The 26400-nt window shown below is 40.9% G+C and overlaps 1 protein-coding gene across 4 annotated transcripts in view; it reads left to right on the top strand.

The window, feature by feature from the left end:
- Positions 1 to 26400, top strand: part of MRTFB (myocardin related transcription factor B) — a 285293-nt gene that overhangs the window by 162185 nt on the left and 96708 nt on the right. Inside the window, exon 1 of one of the 4 annotated variants that reach the window (XM_063430296.1) lies at positions 17502 to 17664. The exons of the other annotated variants lie outside the window; for them this stretch is intronic. Within the exon in view, the coding sequence (XP_063286366.1) occupies positions 17514 to 17664 (151 nt within the window). The 5' untranslated portion in view covers positions 17502 to 17513. Of the gene's footprint in view, positions 1 to 17501; positions 17665 to 26400 lie in introns of those variants that run through there. 4 annotated transcript variants of the gene reach the window in all.

A 26400-nucleotide genomic window follows, 5' to 3' on the forward strand; every position in this document is an offset into this window, starting at 1 on the left:
TTTTTCTTTGTCTTTTATTTAATTATTCTGTGTGCAATATCAATATTGTTTCAATTTAATCATACAAGGTTACTACGCAAGACAAGTGTCTTTACAGGCTTACTTTGTGATCCAAATGTCACAACTGAAAAATAACAAAAATATGTACCCTACCCACCTAAAAGTAGAATTGCCAAATGAGTGTCCTGATGCAGTTATGTAACTGTGCTGCTGGTGAAAAGGATTGTAATATAGGTTCCTGTGCAAATTATTTTGTTTACTGTTGGTTATTATTAATGCATTGTCTCTTTGAATATATTTATTAGATATTAGTCCAATAATACTCCATATCTTTGATAATTGTGGTTTTGAGACTCTCCCATTTGAATGAACAGAATCTTTGTATATTCAAGTCAGCATACTTTAAAAGGACACTAAGCAACAGAACCTCCACAGCCTAATGTAGTGGTTCTGGGGCAAGCTGAGCAGTGTAAACGATGCCTTTTCAGAGAAAAGGCAGTGTTTATATTGCTGCCAAAGGACACTTATAGTGGCACTTCCTGGATGCAGATCTGCAAAGACTGCAGGACCTATATTCAATGTCTCCACACTCTGCATTCATTCAATTCAATGCAAGGCAAAAGGAATCCAATGCCAAAATCCCACAGTCAAAAAGCCAGGGAACAGAAAAATTAAAACCTAAACAAACAAAAACCTACATGGTAACTAAACTTCCTGAGCAAGCACCATTTAGTGGGTGCATTACTTGTTCAGTCACCATGTAGGAGGGGAGGTTTTGCTTTGATTCCTTTTTCTGTACCACCTCTGGTACTTTTTGACTGTGGGATCTTGGCATGAGATTCTTTTTGCCTTGCTGTTTTATGTCTTGTGTACCCACTTCCATGTTTCTTTTTCTACAATAAACAACAGAATTGATTACACATATTTTTGCATCTCATTTTGTTTGGTGGAAATTCTAAGCGTGTGGTTGGAACTCACTGCCATTGTATTACATACCAATAGATGAATTATGACTACCAGAATAGATACCTATTACATAATGGAGATGAAGTTAATACATTATTTATCATCTCCCGATCTATACCATTAGTGGTAGAGGACTGATTTCAAATTTCTTTTGTAGATTTTTTTTGCCATTGATACATTTTGTCAAAAGTCAACACTTACATGAGATAAACTATTCCTTAGCTTGTCTTGCTTATATCTTTTGATTTTGGGGGGATTTTAGTAAAATTCTAATACCGTCCCTGTGACTTGCTCATGAAAGTTCTATTTAATAACGTTATTTAACAATTACTTTATAAGTAGTAACATTATTCTTCAGCAGATATTTTGCTTCCTCCTTAAAACGTTTATTTTCTGTTCCTGAAATAATATTGTGAAAAGAGGAGGCATAACTTTATAATGAAATCATCTCAGTAACAACAGTGTGTGCTGTCTAATGGCTTTTTCTTTCTGAATATCAACAAGGGACTAATTTTGATCCAAATGTTTGGGTGAACAGGGCTAGTCTAATTTTAAACATTGTGACGAGATAGCAGGGGGGCCCAAGAGAGCTGTTTTTCTTAAAACATGCCTACATCTCTTCCTAGAGCTGTGTGATGGCAGTATGCAAATGTACCACTCAATCCCTTGATCTATAGCTTGCTCTCTTTTTCACATAGTGATTAACCTCTGCAAGGGGCTTGATTTAACAATGGTCATCATTATCTGCTGCATTCAGAATCGGTGTTTAATACATAGAAAAAAAATGCTCATTTCTAGAAATGATGAATGTTCTAATAGTGCTACATTGACTACAATGAAACTGACTGTGTGCGGTGTGAGGAGCTCCTCTTATGATGCTCCCTCTTGTGCCTCTATACTTTACTTTAGGACTCACGCGCAGAAAACGAACACTACTATTGTGTGAGCCTGCACTCGAAGACAATCTAACCAACATACAAAAAATTGTTATAATAGCGTACATACAAAGCTTGCTATGAGTAACACTGAAAACAATAATGGTATCTGAATTGTAAAAACATACATAGTGACGTATGTTTTATGGTGAAATCGTGCGAGTAAGGGTCATAAATCTTGCGTAGGATAACTAATGTACATATAGTAAACCATGCACAGTGTATATTAGTATACCTCAAAGCAAACTCTGTTTAATACATTGTTTAGAGTGACTGTCATTATCTCCTGCTGAGGCCAATCAAAGGATGACCTGTATGCTCAGGGAGTATTTTTAACCGCTCAGATCAATTACCCAACTTAAGCCTCAACATCCACTTAGTGCTTTTATGCAAGCAATATAGGGCACTGGGAGGACTGCTGTCTATAAGAGTAGAGCTCTAATACATCCTAACCCAGCACCGACCACAAAAACTAAATTACTGATCGCACACTCTTATCTGAGTTTGGTATACTACAATGCAGATTGCTAACATGTACATTACGTGAATCCACATACTGAGTTAGACTCATTAACCTGCCTCATCGTCCCAGGGTCTTACATTACACTAAACTAATAATGACTAAACGTTTCAGCCCAGATCTCTGCAATCTGCACTTCCCACAATGCTCCGTTAGCCTTCGGATGCGGTAAATGGACAACTGCTACACATTTTTACAAAGGTGGGGAAAAAAAAACTTTGACTCAAAGTTGAAAAGAACAGTTGTCAACTCCTAGTTGAGTGAGTAAGCTCCTAAGTAAGCATTACTCTGACTTATCCACAGTAGGCTCCATCACCTTAGTCATTCCGGTGATTGCTCAGGTCACTTAACCCGTCCTCCTTGGAATGCCAACATTTAAAAGCATCTCCCAATGTAAGTATGCATTAGCCATGACTGGGAAATTAATAGAATAAAGAATATTTATATATTTAAAATATTTCAAAAGCAGTGGTGAGAAAAATGTGTAACAATCAATAATAATTTATACTTCATAATTATACCTAAATAGCCTTTGCGAATCAAAACTAATCATTGTTCGACTGGGATAAATTATGTATGCATTTAAAATTTTAAGAATGGTTTCATGATCGCAACTAAAAGCAATACTTCTGAGTTCATGTTTTTTTATGTTGTAGGGGTGCATTGGGAAGGTTAAACAGTTAGTAATGGAAAAACAACAATCTTAAAGGAACACTATAGGGTCAACACAAGCATCACCCTATAGTGTTAAAACCAAACATCTAGCCACTTGCTCCCCTAAATATAGTACATTCTTACCTTTATTCAAGTCTGCTGCTGTTGGAGATGCATTGAATCACTGTATTTCTATGAGGAAAGTTGTGTCAACATACAGAGGATGGAGACACTTAATATCAGTGCTGCACACTGTGCAGCACTGCCCCAGGAAGCACTTTTAGTAGCTATCTGAGGAGTGGCCAGTGGAGATATCCCTAGGCTGTAATTTAAACACTGCAATTTCTCTGAAAACACAGTGTTTACTGTAAAAAGCCTGAATGGAATGATTATACTCACCAGAGCAAATACAATAACCTGTAATTGTTCTTGTGACTATAGTGTCCATTTAAATTTACACACAAATCAACGAAAGATTGGCTGTGGAAGAAGAGCCCCTATGTTCTGGATTGACTTGGACTTAGATACCATTGAATTAATGTAGCAAAAACCTGGAGGCACTTGAACTGGAATGTACCCATTCTTTTTTTTCACATCATTGTAAGGATGCCAAATCAAAATATACAGTAGAAATACATTTAAAGGGACTTTCCAGTGCCAGAAAAACAAAACGTTTTCCTGGCACTGCAGGTCCCCTCTCCCTCCCACCACCCATCCCCGGTTGCTAAAGGGGTGAAAACCCCTTCAGTGACATACCTGAGACCCCCGCCGATGTCCCTCGGCGGTGGTTTCGGGTGGCCGCCGCTCCTCCCCTTTATCATGTCAGCCGGCGTGGGAGACTGATCCTGCCCACGGCTGAGGAGACTTAATGCGCATGCGCGGCAATGCTGCCCACGCGCATTAGAGCTCTCCATAGGAAAGCATTGAAAATCCTATGGGGAATTGAGCGACGCTGGAGGTCCTCACACAGAAAACCTGTGCTATGAAGCAGGAAGTGCCCTCTAGTGGCTGTCTAGTAGACAGCCACTAGGGGAGGAGTTAACCATGCAAGGTAATTATTGCAGTTTATAAAAAACTGCAATAATTACAGTTGCAGGGTTAAGGGTAGTGGGAGTTGGCACCCAGACCACTCCATAGGGCAGAAGTGGTCTGGGTGCCTGGAGTGTCCCTTTAATTAATCAGATGTTCACATTTGAATTTCCTTCATTTGCAGTAAACCTTACGGTCTTCTAGGCACCATTTAGCCCTTGGCAGTTTCATCATCTAGGAGCCATGTCACATTAGTCATTCATACATGCAAAATCCTCTTATCTTATCCAGTGAGACATTGGAATCCTTCATAGATGATCTTGCATATGTACTATCCCCTTCATTTGTCAAGAGCAACCAAACATTTTGCCAAAATCATCTTATCCGTATGACAAAGAAACCCCTACTTTGCCTTTAAATGTATTTTTTTAATCTACTTTTGTGTTTAATATCTTGTGATAACAGTTAAATTCCAATCCTCTCTTTTCATTTCGCTATAAAGATTATATAGTTATGTAAAACTCACAAGTGACCATGTCTGTTTAAAATCTACAGTCCATGCAAGGAAGTTGGAGTTGAAAGAATTCTGTAAGACTCATTTTTAACTGCAGTAAGTTTTGCAAAGTATTCCAGCTATAATGAAATCCTTACACTAAAGCAGGGGTAGGCAACCTTCGGCACTGCCTCAAGTAGATGTGGACCACATCTCCCTTAACACTCTTACATACATAATTCTGGCAAAGCATCAGGGGAGATGTAGTCCACAACATCTGGTGTGCCAAAGCTTGCCTACCCTGGCACTAAAGCTTTACAAGAAGCAAAGTTAGTTATGGTGTCGGGAGTGTGTCTGATAGGAGACAATGCTTAGCTCTACAACCTCTGTATGTAGCTTTATCCACCTTGTATCTATCCCTGCACCTCCCAGCAAGTAGCAAAATTGTATAGAACACTATAGATAGAAAGCAGGAATTGAAAGTGAAAATGTTTATAAAACAATAGTTTGCGTTAGATTAGTGTGTTACAAGTAAATAGAGGGAACTTCAAGTTCATTTGTCCCTAGAGGGGATATACACTGAACAAAATTATAAACGCAACACATTTTTGTTTTTGCCCCCATTTTTCATGAGTTGAACTCAAAGATCTTTTTTCTATGGACACAAAAGTAATATTTCTCTCAAATATAGTTCACAAATCTGTCTAAATCTGTGTTAGTGAGCACTTCTCCTTTCCCGAGATAATCTATCCACCTCACAGGTGTGGCATATCAAGATGCTGATTAGACAGCATGATTATTGTACAGGTGTGCCTTAGGCTGGTCACAATAAAAAGCCACTCTAAAATGTGCAGTTTTACTGTATTGGGGGGGATCAGGGAGGGTCTGAAAACCAGTCCGTATCTGGTGTGACCACTATTTGCCTCACGCAATGCAACACATCTCCTTCGCATAGAGCTGATCAGGATGTTAATTGTGGCCTGTGAAATGTTGGTCCACTCCTCTTCAATGGCTGTTGAGAGGAATAGGCCTTTTGTGTACATAGAAAAAGTCTTAGCTCTTTGAGTTCAGCTCATGAAAAATGGGGGCAAACACAAAAGTGTTGCGTTTAGAATTTTGTTCAGTGTATTTGACTCCTGAATTATGCTGCTTGTGTTATTTTCTCTTATCAGTGCTACCAGTGATTTAACATCCTGTAATCGCAGTCCGTTTTAGAATGCTCTGATACATGAGGCAAAGTAGGATTGTTAAAAGTGTGAATCTTCTGTCCCCACATCCTACCATTATACCCTCTCACGAGCCGATGACAAAAAAAAGTATCATCCTGTGTGATACGCTAGATACCTATGGCATCTCATTATACAATGGCAATAATAGCTAGGTAAGATAGTAGGCCCCTTTTTGTTCTCTGATGCATGTGGTTTTTGACAGGTGAAGTAGCTAAATGCTAAAGATATCAAGGAAGAAGATGGTAGGAGTGCGGAGGAAGGGGTTCGGGCAATACAGCGTTACCTGCCACTCTCGCGCACAGTGCAAGCGTACATATCACTCTAGAGATCTTTGTTGAAAATGCAAAGACCAGAAAAATTTCAGTGCCGCTTTGATATGGTTATCATTAGTTTCAAGACTGAAGCTAGTTTTTTTTTTTTTTTTATGTATTTGGAAATTGCCTAGAGGGCAAAAAACAAAACCACAAATGTGCATATATGCGCGCATGTCACTCTACTCCAAACTCACAAACATTTACATGGTTCACTGTAGCGTTCTACTGCAGAGATTGGACTGCCATGTCTAGATTAACAAAAAAAACATGCATGAGTTAACATTTTGGTTTTATTAGTTTCAAGTAAGGGAGCGGGATACAGAATAAAAAAAGAGAGGGGGGAGGGTGCAAGCAATGCAGATGTAATACCTAGTTTAATTTATAAAATCCATAAATAGCTCGTAGTCCAACAGACATCAGTACATACAAATGTTTGGTAGACACAAATGCTTGACAAAAACCACTAGATAGTCGAAAACAAATGTGATTATTTTTGCTGTTGCTTATTAGTTTAGCAGAACTAGTGGTCATTTGGACACTTCTGCCAGTAAGTGCACAATAGCTTTTTGGAGAACTATTCTGCAGCCTAAGATGAGTGAACGGCAATGATATGTGTATTTGCATTGCCTCTGTTGCTGAAGAGAGCCTACTTTTTCCTGTGGGGAGAACTTGCACTTTAAATTTTTTATCTAGATTTCCATTATAATGCATACTTGCTAAATCTCATTGTGCTAATCAATCTGAAATGTGATTCACACCACCATAGTTTCATGTGCCAACAGTGTATTAAGCTCCAACTTTTCTATCCTTTTTCTTTTCAACTTCTGTCTGTATGCTGAAACACTATATTGTACCTTTATCTGAATTTTACCACATGACAGGAGGCTTCATATTTGCATATCTTTCTTTACTGAAAACTCCAGCAGCATAGAAACAGTAACAACCAATGAGAAAAAAGATATGCTGCCCATAAAAGGGTCTGTCTATGACATCATTTCCTCTTTCTTTGCTGCTCCAGCCATCAACAGGTCAGAGTATTTTTCTCCTACTACTTCATTACGTTTAATCTGATTGATAATCATTAATGTGTACTTGTTTATGTTAGCTTCTATCACACATTATTACCCTGACTACTTGTACCCGTTTTTTCCCCTCTCTGTTTGCAACTGTCCCTGTTTTATTTGAAGTCTTTCCCTCTCTGCGGTCCGCGGGCGGCGCGGCCTTTCTCTGTGCCTCGCCCGCCGCGCGGACCTGTTTTCACTGTCTTACAGGGGCTCGTGGGGACGGGTGGAGGGTAGCCGGGGTTCTGCAGTATTTCACCTGTGTTTTGCCGCGTTCGGCATCTCGCTCGCGGCCGCGAGCGGGAGCTTTCTCCTCACGCGGCCGGCGGCCATCTTGGATCTCGCGGCTATCGCGAGATCCGCGGCGGCCGTCTCTCACCTAAACGGCGGTCCGGTACTCACCCGACCGCTGCCACTATCGGGGTTTGCCCTCAGGGGTGCTCTCCCCGCCTTCTCCCCTAGCCTCCTTCGTTCAGGCAGGGGAGGATCACTCTCTACTACCCTAGAGGGTAGAAGATTTTCTACAGTGTTTTTTCCTGTGTATCTGCCTCCATAGGCAAGAATAAATGCATGCAATGATACATATATGTATTTGAAGGCTCATTGTATACAGCTCACATAGTCCTTGCACTGACAGGACAAAACAATTTAAAGTGACATATACCTATATTTACATCCCTCAAGGGATTTTGCTGGAATTTCCTTACCCGTTCAGGGTAATTTTCATATACTTACCCTGCATAGGGTCATATTCATTACTGCACCTAAGGGTGAAATTTATGTGGGTGTCCTCTGGGTATTTTTGCATGGCACACCACCTGGGGTGACCCCCCAGATACGCATGCAGGGCGCTACAGCCCACCTTGTTTTGGTTGATGTGGGTGTCCTCTGGTTTCCACGGCACACCACCCGGGGTGAAACCCCGAGCGTATGCACAAGGGCCTCACTACTATATACAGCCCTACCTGATTATATTACGTGCATCGAGCCTTCTATACATATACCCCTACACCGGGTTACTCCGGTTGTGGCGGGAGCTGATATATAAAAAATTTTTGCCAATTCGTTAAACCTCCAGGAACGCACGGATGCCTCGGGCTCCGAAGTGCCCAAGACCAAAAGGCACAGAAAGGCTTCAAGCCCCCCCTCCGCCAAAGCGAGGGGCAAGATACCCGTCAAGCGGGTGAAGAGCGCGGACCGACAACCCGCACCCTTCGCACCCCTGTCCTCGGACGAAGACGAGACCTATGGCCCACACCCCCTGAATGTGGTGGACGAGTGGCAAAGGGACGGCTCACCCTCAGACGACGAGGAGTGGCAAGACCTACCACCCACTTCTTCCACTTACGTCAAGGAGACCTTCCTAGCCAAGGATGATGACGACGACCGCCCCACCGGGCCGCCCGGTGATGGGGTCTTTATGGATGACCAGGGGATACTGTTATTTGACCCGCGTACCATCCGACACCCTCGGTCCTCGGAATGGACACTGCCGGAACACCTGGCAAAATTCATTCATTACTGGCTGCGCAAGCCACTGGAAAAGGAGGTACGGACGCGCCTCCGGGCCGAATGCCCTAGGCCGCTGATCCCCGACAAAGTGGCACTGACGCCAGAATTTGATGACACTATGGTAGTGTTTATGTCACGTTCGGGCAGAGACCCGCGCAAAGGGGTGGAAAAGGGCATGAAGGCGGCACAAGACAAGGTGCTAGATCTGCTAGGCCCCATAGCCAAGATGCTGTATCTCGCTGACCTGGCCCTCAACCAGGACTCGCAGCTAGACCCTCATGCCATACGCGAGTGGGCCCAACGCGCAATTTGCCTACTGGGCAACGCTAATGCTGCACTGTGCGTTGAGAGACGCCGATCGGCGCTGATCAAGATCGACAGCAAGCTCCTGGAACTAGGAGCCAAGGAATTCGGACCGAAGGCCCAGGGCCTACTATTTGGTGACGCCTTCATCTCCGAGCTGAAACGACATGTGAACTTGTTCGCAACCTTAAATAAGGCCCAGACCTCCCTCAGGCAGGTGTTCCACACTCCTCCCACAAGAGGTGTTTTTGGAAGGGCTGGCCGACAGCGGAACCGTGCCGCCAGCCGATTTTGGTCCTCAGGTTCCAGGTCGCTTCCGCAGACGTCGACCTTCTTCCCGTCCTCCTCACAAAGGCCCTCTACGTTCCGAGGTGCAGGGAGGACCAGAGGCTTCAGGGGCCGCGGCCGCGGCCGCTTCAATAATGGTGAGTCCAACTGTACAAACCAGTGTCCCAAAGTTTATTGCAGGCAACCTGTCTTCTTTTTTCCAGAACTGGGAACAGATTACCAGAGACACCTGGGTTCTCCAAACGGTGAAACGGTTCCCCCCCCCGATCCACATGTCACTAGAGCAAAGCAGACTGGTGGACGAAGAGATTCACACGCTCTTCGAGAAGGGCGCAATTCAATACGCGCCAGACGGGGGAGGCTTTATAAGCAATATTTTCCTGGTCAAGAAAAAGACAGGCGAGTATCGACCGGTTATCAACCTCCGACAACTGAACGCCTTTGTGGTCTACAGACACTTCAAGATGGAGGGTATCCATCTTCTACAAGACCTTCTCGTCAAGAACGACTGGTTTACACGCCTGGACCTCAAGGACGCGTATCTCACGGTTCCCGTGGACAGAGATTACCGTCAATTTCTCCGCTTCAGATGGAGAGGACGGGTATGCCAGTTCACTTGCCTGCCGTTCGGCCTCAGCTCGGCTCCGTGGTGCTTCACGAAGCTGTTGAGACCGGTGATGGCTCGCATCCGTACGAAGGGCATACACTGTCTCGTATACTTGGACGATTTGCTGATCTTCTGCGAATCCGCGTCCAGGCTACGATCGCAGACGAGATTTGTAGTTCACTTACTGGAATCCCTGGGATTCGTGGTGAACAGACAAAAGTCGTCTCTCTCTCCATCCCAGTCGGTACAGTTCCTGGGTTTCGACATCGATTCGAGGGAATGCGTACTACGCCTTCCCTCGAAAAAGATTACCTCTATAAGAAAAGAAATCAGGCGAGTCTTGAGGATGGACTCAATACCGCTCAGGATGCTCGCTCGGATTGTAGGACTCCTGTCCTCATCCATTCAGGCGATATTCCCGGGCCCTCTACATTACAGGGCCATGCAACGGCTGAAAGCGGGATACCTGCGCACCGGACATTCCTACGACCATTGGATCCCACTCACTCGGGAGGTGAGATCAGAGCTGAGATGGTGGTTACTACACATACAAGCCTGGAACGGCAAGGCGATCTTCGGCCCCTCCCCGGACTTCGTCGTGGAATCGGACGCCAGTTTATGGGGATGGGGCGCCCACTGCTCAGAGGCCTCCACGGGGGGCCCATGGCAGGAAGAGGAGACCGATCTCCACATCAATTGCCTGGAGTTGATTGCGGGCTCCTTCGCATTACGCAGCCTGGCCAAGGACAAATCGAACTGCTGCATCCTACTCCGCATGGACAACATCTCAGCGGTGCAATACATCAACCGCCTGGGCAGAGCGAGGTCCAAAGACCTGACCGAAGCCACGAAGGACATCTACAGCTTCTGCATACGGAAGAACATCACGTTACAGGCGGAATATCTCCCAGGGGTCTCCAACCTGACGGCGGATTGGTTCTCCCGACACTGGAGAGACACCAGCGATTGGACACTCAACAGGGAGGTATTTCAGGCAATACGACACCAGATGGGCCCGCTATCAATAGACTTGTTCGCCTCAAGGACCAACCACCAGCTACGGAGATACTACAGCTGGCTTCCGGACCCGATGGGCGAAGCAGCGGATGCTTTTCTTCAAGACTGGCCCCCTCACGGGGCCTACGCCTTCCCTCCATTTTCAATGATCCCACGGGTTCTACGGTACTTACGCACCCACAGGATATCGCTCCTCCTCATAGCACCTCTCTGGCAGAGTCAACCGTGGTTTCCGGATCTCCTGGAGATGTCCCACGACAACCCTGTCCTACTTCCTACCTTTCCACTCCTCCTGTCGGGACCGCGAGGGGAACCTCACCCCCTCGTCCTGGAAGGACGACTGGAACTGGTGGCCTGGACGATTTCAGGGGCTCCTGGTCGGTCCACGGCCTATCGCAATCTACTAAAGATCTCCTATGGGACTCATGGGCCCCGGGCACCAGGAGATGTTACATCTCCGCCTGGTCAGCCTGGAGTGATTGGTGCATGGAAAGGGATTCCGATCCCTTTACTGCCCCTGTCCCATTAATACTCAATTACCTTGCTCATCTTTTCTCGACGGGTCGATCATATAGATCCCTCAACGTGATCAGATCGGCCATTTCAGCGGCGCACGTCCCAGTACAAGGCAGACCGGTGGGTCAGGACCCGCTGGTATGTCGCCTACTGCGGGGCGCCAGACTGACGAGACCACCTGCACCCAAATATGCCAATCTCTGGCAAGTGAGTGGAGTGCTGGATTTCCTTCGGGGTTGGCCAGACAACCCAGCGCTATCGCTGAAACAACTCTCAGCCAAATTGGCCTTACTGTTATGCCTCGTCTCTTTCCGACGGGTGTCTGACATTAGAGCTTTTGACGTGGACGGTTTCTCTCTCACTCCTGAGGGAGTCACTTTTTCCATCGCAAGACGGACTAAATCAGATTCGTCCTCTGTGTCTTACCCTTACTTCGAATCGGACTCCAAGCTGTGCGTTGTCAAGACACTTAGGAGATACGTAGAAATCACAGCCGCCCTCCGACGCTCCTTGTCGGGCCAGCTGCTGATCTCCTACGTGAAGCCTCACGGCCCAGTGTCTGCGACAACCTTGGCCAGATGGGTTCGATGGTTACTTCAGTTGGCAGGAATCGAATCTAGCTTTGGAGCGCACTCGGTCAGAGGGGCGGCAGCGTCCCAAGCGTTCTTGGCAGGCGCCTCCCTAGCCGACATTATGCGGTGTGCGGACTGGTCTAGGGAAAGTACGTTTCGTACTTTCTATTTCCGCCAAATTTCACATGCCTCCTTCACACTAGTTCGACCTAAGCTTTAAAAATGCAAATATGAAGCCTCCTGTCATGTGGTAAAATTGAAGATTATATTAGCTTTAGTGTACTAATAATCTTAATTTTAGTAATGACAGGAGGCGAATATTTCCCGCCCTAGGGTTTGTTTTTCCCCCCCTCAGATTATTTAGTTTCTCAGGATTGAGTCCTAGTGCTCAGGTAAGCATGCAGGTTCTTGTTGTATATGTTAGCATATGACTTACTTTGTTGGTATTATGCATGAAGTATAAGTAAATTATCAGTTTTTCCTTTGACTTGATTGTATTGCTTTTCACGTTTCTGATTTTGATGTTCTATGTTTAGTATAAGACTACACATCTTACTATAGGTTACCGTTCAGTTATCAATGGTTATGATATGCGGACACGCTGCCACGCCAGAAACCTTTAACCTTTTTCTTTTTCTTTCAGCGTGAATATCCACTTTATGGGACGAAGTATCATCTTCCACTCCGTCACATCTTGGACCTACCAAAGTTCATCTTCGCTATATGTTGTTGAATTATTAATCTTGTTTTGATGTTTTATGTATTGACTGTTACCTTTTCGCCTCAAAGAAAGAGGAAATGATGTCATAGACAGACCCTTTTATGGGCAGCATATCTTTTTTCTCATTGGTTGTTACTGTTTCTATGCTGCTGGAGTTTTCAGTAAAGAAAGATATGCAAATATTCGCCTCCTGTCATTACTAAAATTAAGATTATTAGTACACTAAAGCTAATATAATCTTCAATTATAAAATCAAATTGTGTTCTTCCTAGAGATCCCCATTAAAGGGAAGGTGGTCCCCAAAATTCAAATTGTATGACATGATAATATTTGATCAGAATAAACATTCAGAAAGAAAGCACATTACATAATTCTCATTTTAATTATGTGATAATAACATGTATATTCTGCTCCACTACAGAATCTTAAACAGTCGGTTTATAGTAATAATCCCCAAGTACTTTCTAGACCGGATCAGTTAAAGCAGTTCCAGCTGTTCCTGGATGACAATTTCCATAATTGTCTGTTCTTCCAAAAGTTTTATTTGGGGTCCACTGATAGACCAGGGGGTACTGCATTTCAAATGCCGATTTCCAAGTATACAGTTAAGCACTACAATCTGCAATCATTGTTCAATTAAAAATGAAGTCAGTCTAAATGTTGTGTAATGTGCATTTATAGATATGGAATGAGAAATACGCACAAAATAATACCCAGACGGATGGAGACTATTTATTATTTAAATATGTTTATACATAGATATAGATTTATACATACATATACACCATGGAGAGAGTTGATTTTACGTGTTTTTCTTTGAACCAGGAACCAGTTTAGTGAGTACATTATTTATGTAAAGAAGAACTCTCTTATGTGACCCTTGAAGCTGAAATAACCATCTTCTGGTTCTTGTACTTCTCTAAATGAGCTTCCTTTTTATGCGTTGTTTAACATTGTTTGCATATCTAGTTGTTCTCTTCTTTATTTAAGAGATATGATTACATTATAAGCTACGTGAGATTAAATGCAATAAAATACAGTGATCATAGTTCATAAAGCTTGCCCAGTTTATGAAGTCAAAGGTAAGATGGTGTAAAAGCCTTTTATAAATATTTATGGCTGCTTAAAAAAAAGAAATGCATATACTCCTATTGCTGTACAAGGATGGCGCCGGCGGAAGTCCAGAACTCTGTGTCTGTGGCATGGAAACCTGTTAATCGCTGTCGGCTTCCACGTCATAGATTTGGCAAATTCTTAGCTTTCTTGCCTTTCTGTTTGAATAAAAAAACAAATGATAAAAAAAAATAAAAAAAAATGTAATTCAAGATATAAAATAATAAAGAAAGTTTGCTTTTCTTTAAAACCTACTATATACTTTTCTATGCATGTAGGCATAAGATCTGAATCAGGGGTGTCCAACCCGCTAGCAGTGTGGCCCGGATGCTGTCTGGGTGGAAATGGACTGGCCTGGCCCACCCAGGCTGACAGCTCTAAAAAATAAATAAAAAAATAATGCCATTGAAATAATTTTCCCATTGGACAGTGACTGCCGAGGGGATTAATGAATGGTGTGCTGGGGTTGATGGGGATGCTGGCGGCCGGAGGGAGCACCCTTCACCAATTTACGGCAATTCCGTGTCAATACTCCACCCCCGCACACAAGCTCTGTCTCCCACTCATAAGACGCGCCTCTGATACAAGCCCTGCCCCCACACAAGCAGGAAGAGGTCAAAAATTGGCTCCCACAGTCTTCAGTGCCAGGTAAGCTTCAGCTAATTTGTCAGTGACTTTGTGTGTATGTGCTTGCTAGTGAGTGAACTTGTATGTTTGTGTCTCAGTGAGCTTGTCTGTAGTGAACGTGTGTGTGTGTGTGTGTAAGTGAGCTTGTCTGTAGTGAGTGTATGTGTGTGTGTGAGTGAGCTTGCCTGTAGAGTGTGTGTGAGTGAGCTGTTATGTTGTGAGCTTGTGTGTGTGTGTCTGTGTGTATATATATGATATATATATATATAAATATACACACTCACACACACTACATGGCACAGTGATTAATGTAATTTTTGTGTATGAGTTGTCAGTGATTGTGTGTGGTGAGGGGTCTGTGTGTATATCTGTGATTGTGTGTGTGTGTGTCTGTGATTATGGGTTTGTAGGTATGTGATTGTGTGTATAGGTCTGTGATTGTATGTTTATGTCTGTGTTTTTATATCTGTGATTATGCGTATGTGTCTGTGTGTAGGTCAGTGATTGTATGTGTGTGTGTGGGGATCTGTGATTGTGTGTGTGTATTTGTTTTTGTGTGTGTCTGTCTGTCATTGTGTGTGTATACCTGTGGTTATGTGTGCATTTACATGTGTATATATTTAGTAGCTAGCTCCCTAATTTGGTATCCTTAAATATGGCAATTCCACATACGGATAACAAATAAGGGAGTTGTCTACTACAAAAAAAAATCAAAAAATAAAAATGAATAAAAGGGGTTTTAAAGTTGTATTAAATAAACTAATTATATTATAGATTTTATGTGTGACCCAAGAGAATTCTTCTGCGCTCAATGCGGCCCAGGGAAGCCAAAAGGTTGGACACCCATAATCTAAACGGAGCCTTGAAACAAAAGGTCTGGTGCAAGTGTTTTGTAAAAATTAATCTTGGATGATGTCATCCGGGTGATATCATCTGCAGCTATGCTCAGTCATACACAGCTGATTAGAGAAATCTTACCTCTGACAGAATTCCTGATCTTGAGAACAAATCTGACACCTTATGTTCTAACAGGATATTAACACTATGATGGCATAATTGTATTAAGTAAGACAGATACCCCCAAGGCAGGAAATGAGAACTGAGGATATCCAGACAAGGGATACGTGATGTGAAATAATTCTTTACAAAAATTACACCACTTGCAACATTAGTGTGCCTGTTGTCATTTATGTATTTATTGCCTTTTCCCATAATCTTTTTATTTAATTATTTATGCTAAAGTTGAGCTGATCTACGTGTGTTTGTATATATGCATGCATGAATTTGTCTGCCCTACCAAATTTTAAAGTATTGATTCAGTGTCAAAGTACTCCCTAAATTGATCTAGATTTAATCTAGATTAATAATTTTATAAGATCACAAAGGCAAATAGATAAAGCGCCTGCAATGAATAAATGGGAACAAGAACTCCATTTCTCATCATCGGTTGAGGACTGGATTTCGAGCTTACAAGCTGTTAAAAGATACATACATGGGGTGAATATACAAGAAGTGTACTTTAAAATTATATATCGTTGGTACTTGGTGCCTACTCGCCTCCATAGGTTTCAACCCACACTCCAGATTGTTGGAGATGTGGTAAGGAGTTGGGTTCATTCTCCCACATTTGGTGGGACTGCGAGGAGTTGAAACCTATGAAAGCAATGTTTTCGGAACTGGTTGACTTTATCTATGGGGTACAAGTGGTTACTACACCCCAAATGTTTTTGTTTCATTTAGATCTGCCAAAAAGCAACATAAAATTAAAAATTCTCATGATCCATATTTGTATGGCAATAAAAATAGTTTTGGCCAGAAACTGGAGAAATATGGGTGCATTAAATTGGCATGATATTTGTACACAGATAGAATTTCAATGTAGCATGGAAGCTGGGATATCTCTAAATAAGATATCTAGAGAGAAATATAATGAAGTTTGGGCCCCTTGGGTTAGATATATTAACCATAAAACTCAATTCCCCCGCTCCCCCCATAGATAACCACTCCTAGGTAGCAGTGAATGGATAAGATGAAATTTTTGTACTGTATGAGTGTAGGATATGTAGATACAGCTCAATTTGTGAATATGATTGTTCGAAACACGGTCTTATTGTCAAAAATGCATAATATCTTGCTGTTATACAACTTACTGTACTGTGTTCCAAATCTTTGAAAAGTTGTATATGAATGAATTTTTAAATTGAAAATAAAGATTTATATATATATAAAAAAAAAGTACTCCCTAAATCAAGTATAGCCTAAAGATAGATCCCCAGTTGTTGTGTATGTGCTCTTTGTATAGGTGTATACTTTTTATGCTTGATTAACATTCCTATCAGCAGGACAGATATAATCAAACTGTAAAGTAAGTTCTCCCAACCCCCGGAATGTTTTAAGTTTGCGAATGACACGCCTAACACCTCTGGGCTTTTTTATATACCGTAGTTGTAGCACTGTTAAAATTTAATCCGCTCCAACTTATTCTGGAGCACACTGTTAACTTTGTCTGCAGATTCATAGACAAATCTGAAAATAACTGGACTCCCATCAGTGGATCTTAGTTTAGGCACATTTTCATTGTTAGATGATATTTGTGTTTTTTGGAACTATGCCAGAGATAAACACTATCTGTAAGATTCCATGATTATCTCAATTATTGACCAAGTCACATTTTTCTTTTACTCTCGTGGTTATATTTTTTATTTTTTTGCTTTTCTTCTAATATTAGATTTTCATTTATTCAGTGGTGTTTTTGACACCCAGCCATGATCCTCATTTCCTCTGTGCAAGTTTATTCTAGCACAAAGTGAATGTGAATCCAAGAGAATGCATTCTGACATGACATATACCTTGTTTCTGATACTTAAAGTACTGTTCTTTAAAAAAAAAAAAAAAAAAGTATCCTCAGGCACTGTTATACCCTGCGATGGGCAGGGCTGTTTTGTTCCCAACCCAACTACTCTGGCTGTCTGGGTTGTGCAAGAGTGTAAGTAGTTTGTATTTTGTCTTGGATGGGACGGAGATGAATCTACTGGAATGGGAAATGAAAGACGAACTCTGCTTCATAGAGATACTACTATATGCACAGTAAGACATTGCTGTGTGTTCAGATTTCATGCCTTCAGCTATACAAAGTGGTTGGTGCAGCCTCTTATATTTTGGAATGTTGCTGCTACCATAATGAAAGGTAAAGGTTTACTATGTATGAATAAATTCTGTGTACATTTAGAATAGTATAATACTATAGAAATCAAACTAAACCTACCATGATGTAGATTGAATAGAAATGCATAGGAGCTTACATTTCTGTGTGTACCTACATTCTAATTTGCCCAAACTCAGAAATGTGTATTTAAAATAATAATAATAATAATAATTTAAATACACGTTTCTGAATGCAGGCTAATTAGATTAGATTTTTTTTATTTATTTTTTATTTATTTTTTACTATATTCATGTATAGCAATCCGTGCCAAAAGCCTTCTGTTTAAATGAATCAATATCGTACAGACCTTAGTATATCCTATGTTTGTTTTTTTTTTTTATTTGGGGATATATGTTCCTGCTTCTACCACCTATTTTTATTCAAATAAATATATGGTTGAAAACGGGTTTAAAGGCTTAAAGTTTTGGTGATCTGACTGGACAATTGAAAGCAAACCTGGCATTCTTCTACTCCTGCTACTTAACACAATATTGGGCAAGCCTAAAACCATATATTCTATACCTAAAGGGATTCTAGGCGTGTGGTAGAAACCCAGAATAATGTAGGTTTTTAATTGCTGTTTTGATGTGTAGATGATGCAGGATAATCTACAAACAAATTGCAAATGTATTTAAACATATTATTATTTTTTTTATGAGTTTCCTGTTTGATAGTGTATGTATAAGTTGAATGCAACCTATTGTTTTAATGTATCAAGAAAAACATGTATAAATATCTTTAACTGAATATGTATTGTTTATATAATGCGAAATCGGTTCACCCCCATGTAAATAATCTAAATAGAGAGAGAGAGAGAGAGAGAGAGAGACTTTCTTCCACCATGGGTTCACTGGTTATAATGTATGTACAGGATGTGACATTTGTTGCATGTATTTTCAGTTCTCGTTCAGTAAAAACTGTGCTTTCTTGTTGCGTTTCAAATAGAAAGTGTGTGTGTATAGCTCCTGCTACACAGCATTGATAAAGTAGCATGCTTTGCATTCCGATGCTGCAGAGACTTGCATAAGGGTAGTGTTTTGTTTAGGTGGTTTAATTACTGACGTCTTAGATGCCATGCGCTGATAACTGCTTGGAGCAATGTAGGAGATCCTTTGTGAAATGGAACCTAAAGGTCTGCGAATGTAAACAGTACAACAAGGGGAGGGGGGCTATATACACAGTGACACATTGCTGCAGTTAAACTTGCTCTGGATATTTTGTGTGACTGTTTGGAAATCTGGAACTCTTCCTAGAATTTAGTGTTAATCATTCTCAAACGGCGTTGCTTCTTTACCTCATATGTCAATTTTTACTTTATGTATACTGTAAAATCTGAACTCTATTTGTGTGGATGAGACACATATATTGGAACGTGTAACGAGAGGCCTGGGCTGGACACCTGTAGTTTGACTGTGACATCCACGTACAATCATTTTCTGTCTTTAATGTAGGTCTGGCTGGGGGTTGGTGTATATGTTATGAAACTGTCATGTACTCATTTTATCACTCTCAGACTGATAGAAGTCTGAGTCATAAATTCCACTATAACCCTTAAGTCTGAACAGGTACTACAGTTGGTGCATTAACCAACGGAGCTACTTCTCCTGAAAACATACTGCTGTTCATGTAATTAGGAAGGCTGCACAAAGATGAGTTCATTGCTAGCATTGCCGAGAAACCAGTGCAGCATTATTGATGAAGTGCCAACATTTTCTGCAGCACTTTAGAGGTTTTTTTTTTCCATTGTGTAAGTAGAATATAAAATGGTAGAAATCGAAGTAACATGATGGTAGCAACATGTCTGCAGCTATACTAGCACAAATTGCATTACTTCATACAAAGAGATTGCAGCCTGTGATTATCTCCAGAATAAAGAGGGACATATATATATATATATATATATATATATATATATATATATGTTAATACATTGCTAAACACAAATACACACACCAGTCAAGCCATAAAACTTGCTTTTCCTACAGAAACCTCACTTTAACAGTGCTCTCACTGCTACAAGGGATTCTGGGTAGGCGTATGCAAATGAGCTCAGTGCAATTTATTAACTATCCACTTACTTTAGGTGGAAGGGGTTTTCATCCACATTCACCCCCCCCCCCCCCACACACACACACACACACACACACACACACAACTCTGTTGGTGGGTGTGTGTGTGTGTGTGTGTGTATATATATATATAATAAATTTTTATCTTGTAATACCTTTTTTATTGGACTAACAGAAATGCTATAGACTTAAGAAAGGGAGGTTCTCCCGAAAGTTTGCCATTAAACAATTCTGTTAGTACAATAAAAAAGGTATCACAAGATACAAATTTTATCTGTTTTTTTACATCTACATCACTGGACTAATACGGCTACAATCTATACTTGAACTTATATACGTTTGCAAACTGTAAAATGTAATAACAGAATAAAAACCGTTTTATATGAAAAAAAAAAAATATATATATATATATATATATATATATAAAAAATAATAATATATATATAAATTTTATTATTATTTTTTATATATATATATATATATTTTTTTTCATATAACGGTTTTTATTCTGTTATTACATTTTACAGTTTGCAAACGTAGAACACTTTTCCAGAGAGCATCTTAAACCTGGCTGTACATTAGTGGAGTTCAAAGCACATACTTTAGAACCTAGAAGTGTGTGCCCATCGTCACTTGCTGATTATTTCTATCCAGTTACCACTAACACTTCTCTGTGTGTTTAGGTTAATGTTGCATTATTTTGCAGCAGTGTTGTCGGATTGTGAAATAGACTTTCTGTTCTGCTTTGCCAAACAGAAGCATTTGGTGGCTTGTCTTATTGCAGCAAAATGTTTCTAGTTTACAAGCTTCCAGCTCTTTAAATCCCTGTCTGATCTGCAGTCACGAAGTATATGTACCAGAGACCACTCCATACCACGTTGACGTGACCTTCATATTGTGTTCCTATTACTCTGTCTGTACTGCACTCAGCCACTCCTTGCTGGCTATCTTTATAGACTTGGTGTTTGCACTAGAAATAAATGGTGCACTGGGAGGAAATGACCTAGCACACCACTGGGCTGCTAGCTCCTCTGTTAGACATGGGTGTGGTTAGGATGTGTGTTTGGCAATAATAGGTTCACTGGGAGAGAATGTTTCATACTACAGGAAAGTACTTGGAGATTCAATATACCCTCTTATATGTATTGGTATGTATTATATTTATGTACAATGTATCATATTCAGTAAAGAAAATTTATTTTTGTTTGTGTGTGTGTGTGTGTATATATATATATATATATATATATATATACACACACACACACATTATTATTGCGCTGTACAATTGGTAGACTAACGTAATTGTAACCAGACTACTTGGACGCACAGGAACAGAGGGGTTGAGGGCCCTGCTCAATGAGCTTACATGCTACATACACATGAATCTCCAGTACTCCTCATGAAAAATAACAAAATAAGCCTCGGTGCTGCTCCAAGCAGTATAAATGTAGCAAAAAGTGCCAGCGCTCATAGGACTTCCAAACAGTGTATTTAAAACAGATCTGTCAGTTTTGGAGGACTTTGCGTATTTTGGAAAAAAAAACACAAAATGGGCAGGGGTGTTGTGGACCCAGTGACCGCTGGTGCAGGGGAGGTGAGTTTTACTTACTTCCGGCTCTCCCTTGGAGCTGCTGCCATCTTCCCGGTGCCACTCCTCTTTTGCACTTGGCGCTTCAGCTACCATGCCATTGCTGTACTCCCGTCAATGTGCGAGAATAGAATAGATGGATAACAGGATACTCCATAGTCAGAGCCGGAATCTAAAGACTGTCATTTGTGCCAGCTGCTGGGATTGGACAAAAGTTGACAGAAGGACTCCTCCTTTTACCTTCAGTTGTATATTGCAGTGTCATATGGTGCAATGTGTTTTTGAAACAGACACAGAGAAACGCACACCATTAAACCTGTTCTATATTCTGAATTTATATCTTTGGATCACATGTGTGTGCTGGGATTATGTTGTTGAAAACAGTATAAGTAATCAAATTTTCTCTTAAACTGATGTATTGATGGATAAATTACATGATACTTTAAATTGTATAGTGCTGAAACGTGTGGTAGTACAAGTTTAATATTTAAAGTGACTTGGCAACTTTCCAAATGCACATCTTTCTGAGGTAGCCATCGTTGCCTTTATGATATGAATATGATTCTTGCAATCTCTATGGATTTAACTCTGAGATTCAGGATTTTTCTCTCGTCTAAAAGCATTTATTGTGTAATGTGGATATTTAAGTGGATTTTAATTTTCCTACTCATTATGTCCTAACTAAACTCAATGGTTGTAGGGATTATTTATTGTCACAGTCAAAAAACAAAATTACTTTGCCCTAGGATATTTTATTTAGCCATGGTTTGCTAATCAAGTGTCCCACCCTATCTGAAAATAGGGCATTTTTCTTAACACCTGAGGCATAGGTTTGCCTTTCAAAGTGGGTTGTAATTATGTGTGTATACATTCCACCCAAAGTTGATTTTTTTTATATTGAAATCAGTTGACTACTTGTCTCTAGATAATGCCCCCTGCCCCATGTTTCCCATTAAAGGAACACTTCAGTGTTAGTAATACAAAGATGTATTCCTTACACGAACATGTTCCTCAGTCTCTGCGGAAATTAGATGAAGTGGTCTGGTTGCCTATAGTGTCCTTTTAAAATAATATATAACCTGTGGTAATTTGCTGAGATTTGAGTTTCACATAGAACACAGTGTCCCAAAGTTAAAATTATGCATGGTGATAAAATGTGGTGTGTGTATAGAATTTTGTGATGCATCATGTTAGGATTCTTAAATCTAAATATATTTCCACGGTGCTGCTTAGTATTCCCATCCACGATTTCTGTGGTTCTGCTTCATCCTGATTCATCCTGTCACCAGTCTTTTTCCATCTCAGAAAAGCTTTTTCCCACAGAAGAGAGTGTGGGGGCGTGAGGATGTATTAGAGTAGAGATTCAAGAAGAAAAAAAAATGCATCATGTGAATAGATTATTTGTTTTTATAATTCTGTTAGCAGGTAGGCTTTCTAAATTAAAGAGGGTGGGGGTGGGGGGGAATAATCAACTCAAGTATAGCCGCATAACCCTTTCCATGTAGCCCACTACAAAGACCTATGTGTGTGTATGTATGTATATATGTATATATGTATATATGTATATATATATATATATATATATATATATATATTTATATATATATATATATATATATATATATATACACACCCACACCCACCCACCCCCTACCTGGGAGTCACAGCCCCGAGTGCTCCTATCATAACTGGGACTACTACTGCCTTCACTTTCCACATCCTTTCTATTTCTTCTTTCAGTCCTTGGTATTTGTCCAGCTTCTCATGTTCCTTCATCCTGATGTTATAGTCACTGAATTCTAATAAATATAAATATATATATATATATATATATATATATGTGTGTATATATATATATATATATATATATGTGACAAACTCCCCTTTTTACCTGAGTTTGCCACGAACTCCTGGAGAAGCCTGCTTGCCAGCCTCCTGCCCACAGACTATGGACTCTGTGGGAAATAATGTAAAAGTCTCTGTTCGTGCAATAAGGATTATATGGTTTGTTTACCGAACAACCCCACGAACCAGAGACCACCCTGGAGCCTGTTAACACCTATTAACAACTTGGAATGTTTCTCACCGCAGTGTTCTAATTGTTCGTCTGGATGGCCGCAATTCCCATGGACAACCACAAGGTTGCGGCCATCTTGTTCGCATGAACACAGGCAGCGGTGTTTGGGCATGAATCTTCTGGAACTAAAATCGGATACAGAAACTCCTGAACACTGCTGGACTTCCATCATCGCCTGCGTTCGGTTCTATACAAGTTAAAAGAGCACTGTTCGGTGGGATCGTCTGGATAAAAGGAACAAGCTCCAGGGTAAGACTAATGACTCTGTTCGGTAGTTTGTTCGTTTTCAAACTACCCAGCTAGACTGACCGCAAGCCCTGATTCTCTGGAACGGTTTTGGGTATGGGGCCATTCTTGCGGTCGGTCAAATAAATGACTTCCATAGAATTTCTGAACACCTGAACTGATCTGGGTGATTTTTGGATATGTTGGTCACCCAGATCAGGGCTATCATGGGATGTGTGGATATCATGTGTTTTGGGGTACTTTTGGGACTTTTTAGAAATGTGTGTTTTTTCTGCCTGGTGATAATTGGGTTAATGCAGTATCTGATCCAGTTATCTCCCAGGCAAAGGGGAAGGATTGTTTGCCTTGTGTGGGAGTGCCACATTGTAAATGTGTTATTGATTTGGAAGCTTTTGTCACGGTCTCCCACAAGGTCCATGTGGGTGTACCCCTTGCTTGGGGACTTGCATAAAAGGCCAAATTAAAACTTATTCCACCTTACACTCCAAAACAGTGTATCGTCCTGTTTTTGGCGGAAAAGAAGATTTACTTATGTGTCTGCTGTTCCAGCTTGCAGGAGATTCAGCTGGAAAGGCTATGGACTAGACCTAATTCCCCATTCAGTTCCAGGGCCCCAGTCAAGCCACAGCAACTGTGGGCAGAAGTGCTGCGGTTTGTCCCCACTGTTCCAGCTAGGAAGCCGTCCTTGGCGGAGGTATCCAGCCAGGGGGTACAGGGAGCTCCGTCACAATATAAATATATATATATATATATGTTCATATGTCATGTTCACTGTCACGTTTGCGCATATTATGTGTGCTGTTTACCCCATTTTTGTCTGTATAAAACAGTTACTCCAGCTTTATACAACAGTGATATTTTTTTAATGCGCCTTAATAATCTGCCTTCTGACATTTTTTTTTTTTTTTTCCCTTATGGTATTATAAATTATTGATCTCAATATAAGACAAATAAGTTATACTACTTGGGGAGGGGGGCAGGGGGCATGTGTGAACTCAACAAAACAAACAATATGGAACAGAAAAATAAAGGAATATATGACACAAATAAGGGAATACGAGCAAATAGGAATTGCGCGAGAAAAACAGCTTTAAAAGTGAACATTCATTGTTGGATCACACATGTATGATACAAAGTCTGTGAAGACCAGGGGTATCTAAAAGGTAAATCCCCAGATGTTGTAGAACTACAACTCCCACGATGCAATGCATGACTTTGGAAAGCGTTCAAAATGACAAAGCATCATGGAAGCTGTAGTTTTAAAACATCTGGGAATCGACCTTTTGGGCACCCCTGGTGTAGACTTGCACGTTCTGTAAAGGAGTTTAATAATAGAAATAAACAATTTCTTAGTTTGATATGCATAGTATAAAGTGAAGATTTCCAAAGTCCAAACAAAACTACAAAATTGGTTAATGTACCAAGCCTGTTATCAGAATCTCACAGTAACTGTGTGGTTTTCCGTACAACGTTTTCCTCTTTCTTTGTGTCCTAGAAATAGATCACTTGTAAATGTTCTTGAATAGTTAGATCTACTAACAGTAGCGTTTGTACCTCAGCTGTTGTGGTTGTTCCATGCTACCCTTCACATAATGCTTATTCCAGCTCGACTGTCTGAGCATCATGAGAAGCAAAGACAACAGCTAGCCTTCAAGGGCTGCTGACTTCTGCCGGGTATTAGTTCAGCTCCTTTCCCCCTTTTCTGAGCTTCTATTATTGGTCTTTCATATGTTTATCATGTTGGATCGCTAAGCAGTATACAATTTAACATACGGTGCTGTAAAAAATATAAATATATAGTCTACTCAAAGTGCAAGGACAACTAAAACATAAAATTTACAAGGCTTTTTTCCTGCAACTGACCGTCTCTACTCAAGACAATCTATATGTGCCCCAGTCTATATTTTTATAAATGTATGCTTTCACAGCATTGGACAAGAAAGGTTGCAATTGTTATTTCTTTGTTTAAAGCGTGTGTAAGCTGGACAGTACTGATTTCTAGCTTTGCGTATCGCTCTCCAGAAACTGCTCTGTTGATTGTCCTGTACATCTTAATAAAAAGACAGTCTATTAATTAAAGGATCACTATGGGGTCAGGAACACAAACTTGTATTCCTGACCCTATAGTGTTAACACCACCATCTAGCCCCCCTGGGCCACTCATGCCTCCCTAAATATTGCAAAATCTTACTGTATTCAATCCTGAAGCTGTAACTCTGCATGTTGTTAGACTCAGAAAAACAAGCAGTCTGCTGACATCATCAGAAGTGGTAGCCTGATCCAATCACAATGCTTCCCCATAGGATTGGCTGAGACTGTCAAAGAGACAGATCAGGGGCAGAGCCAGCACAAATTAAACACAGCCCTGGCCAATCAGCATCTCCTCATAGTGATTAATTGAATCAATGAATCTCTATGAGGACAGTTCAGTGTCTGCATGCAGAGGGAGAAGATACTGAATGTTTGGATGCATTTTAGGCAGCCATGACCCAGGAAGGATCTCTAACAGCCATCTCAGGAGCGGCCAGTGAAGTTATCCCTAGGCTGTAATGGAAACACTGCATTTTCTCTGAAAAGACAGCATTAACAGCAAAAAGCCTGAAGGTAATTGTTCTACTCACCAGAACAAATTCAATAAGCTGTAGTAGTTGTTCTGGTGACTATAGTGTCCCTTTAAAGTATTTCTAGTTTCTTAGACATAGTCTACAAAGTAGGGTAACTCTTTTCATGTATCACCC

This window comes from Pelobates fuscus, chromosome 8, assembly GCF_036172605.1.
Source record: "Pelobates fuscus isolate aPelFus1 chromosome 8, aPelFus1.pri, whole genome shotgun sequence".
Taxonomy (NCBI): Eukaryota; Metazoa; Chordata; class Amphibia; order Anura; family Pelobatidae; genus Pelobates; species Pelobates fuscus.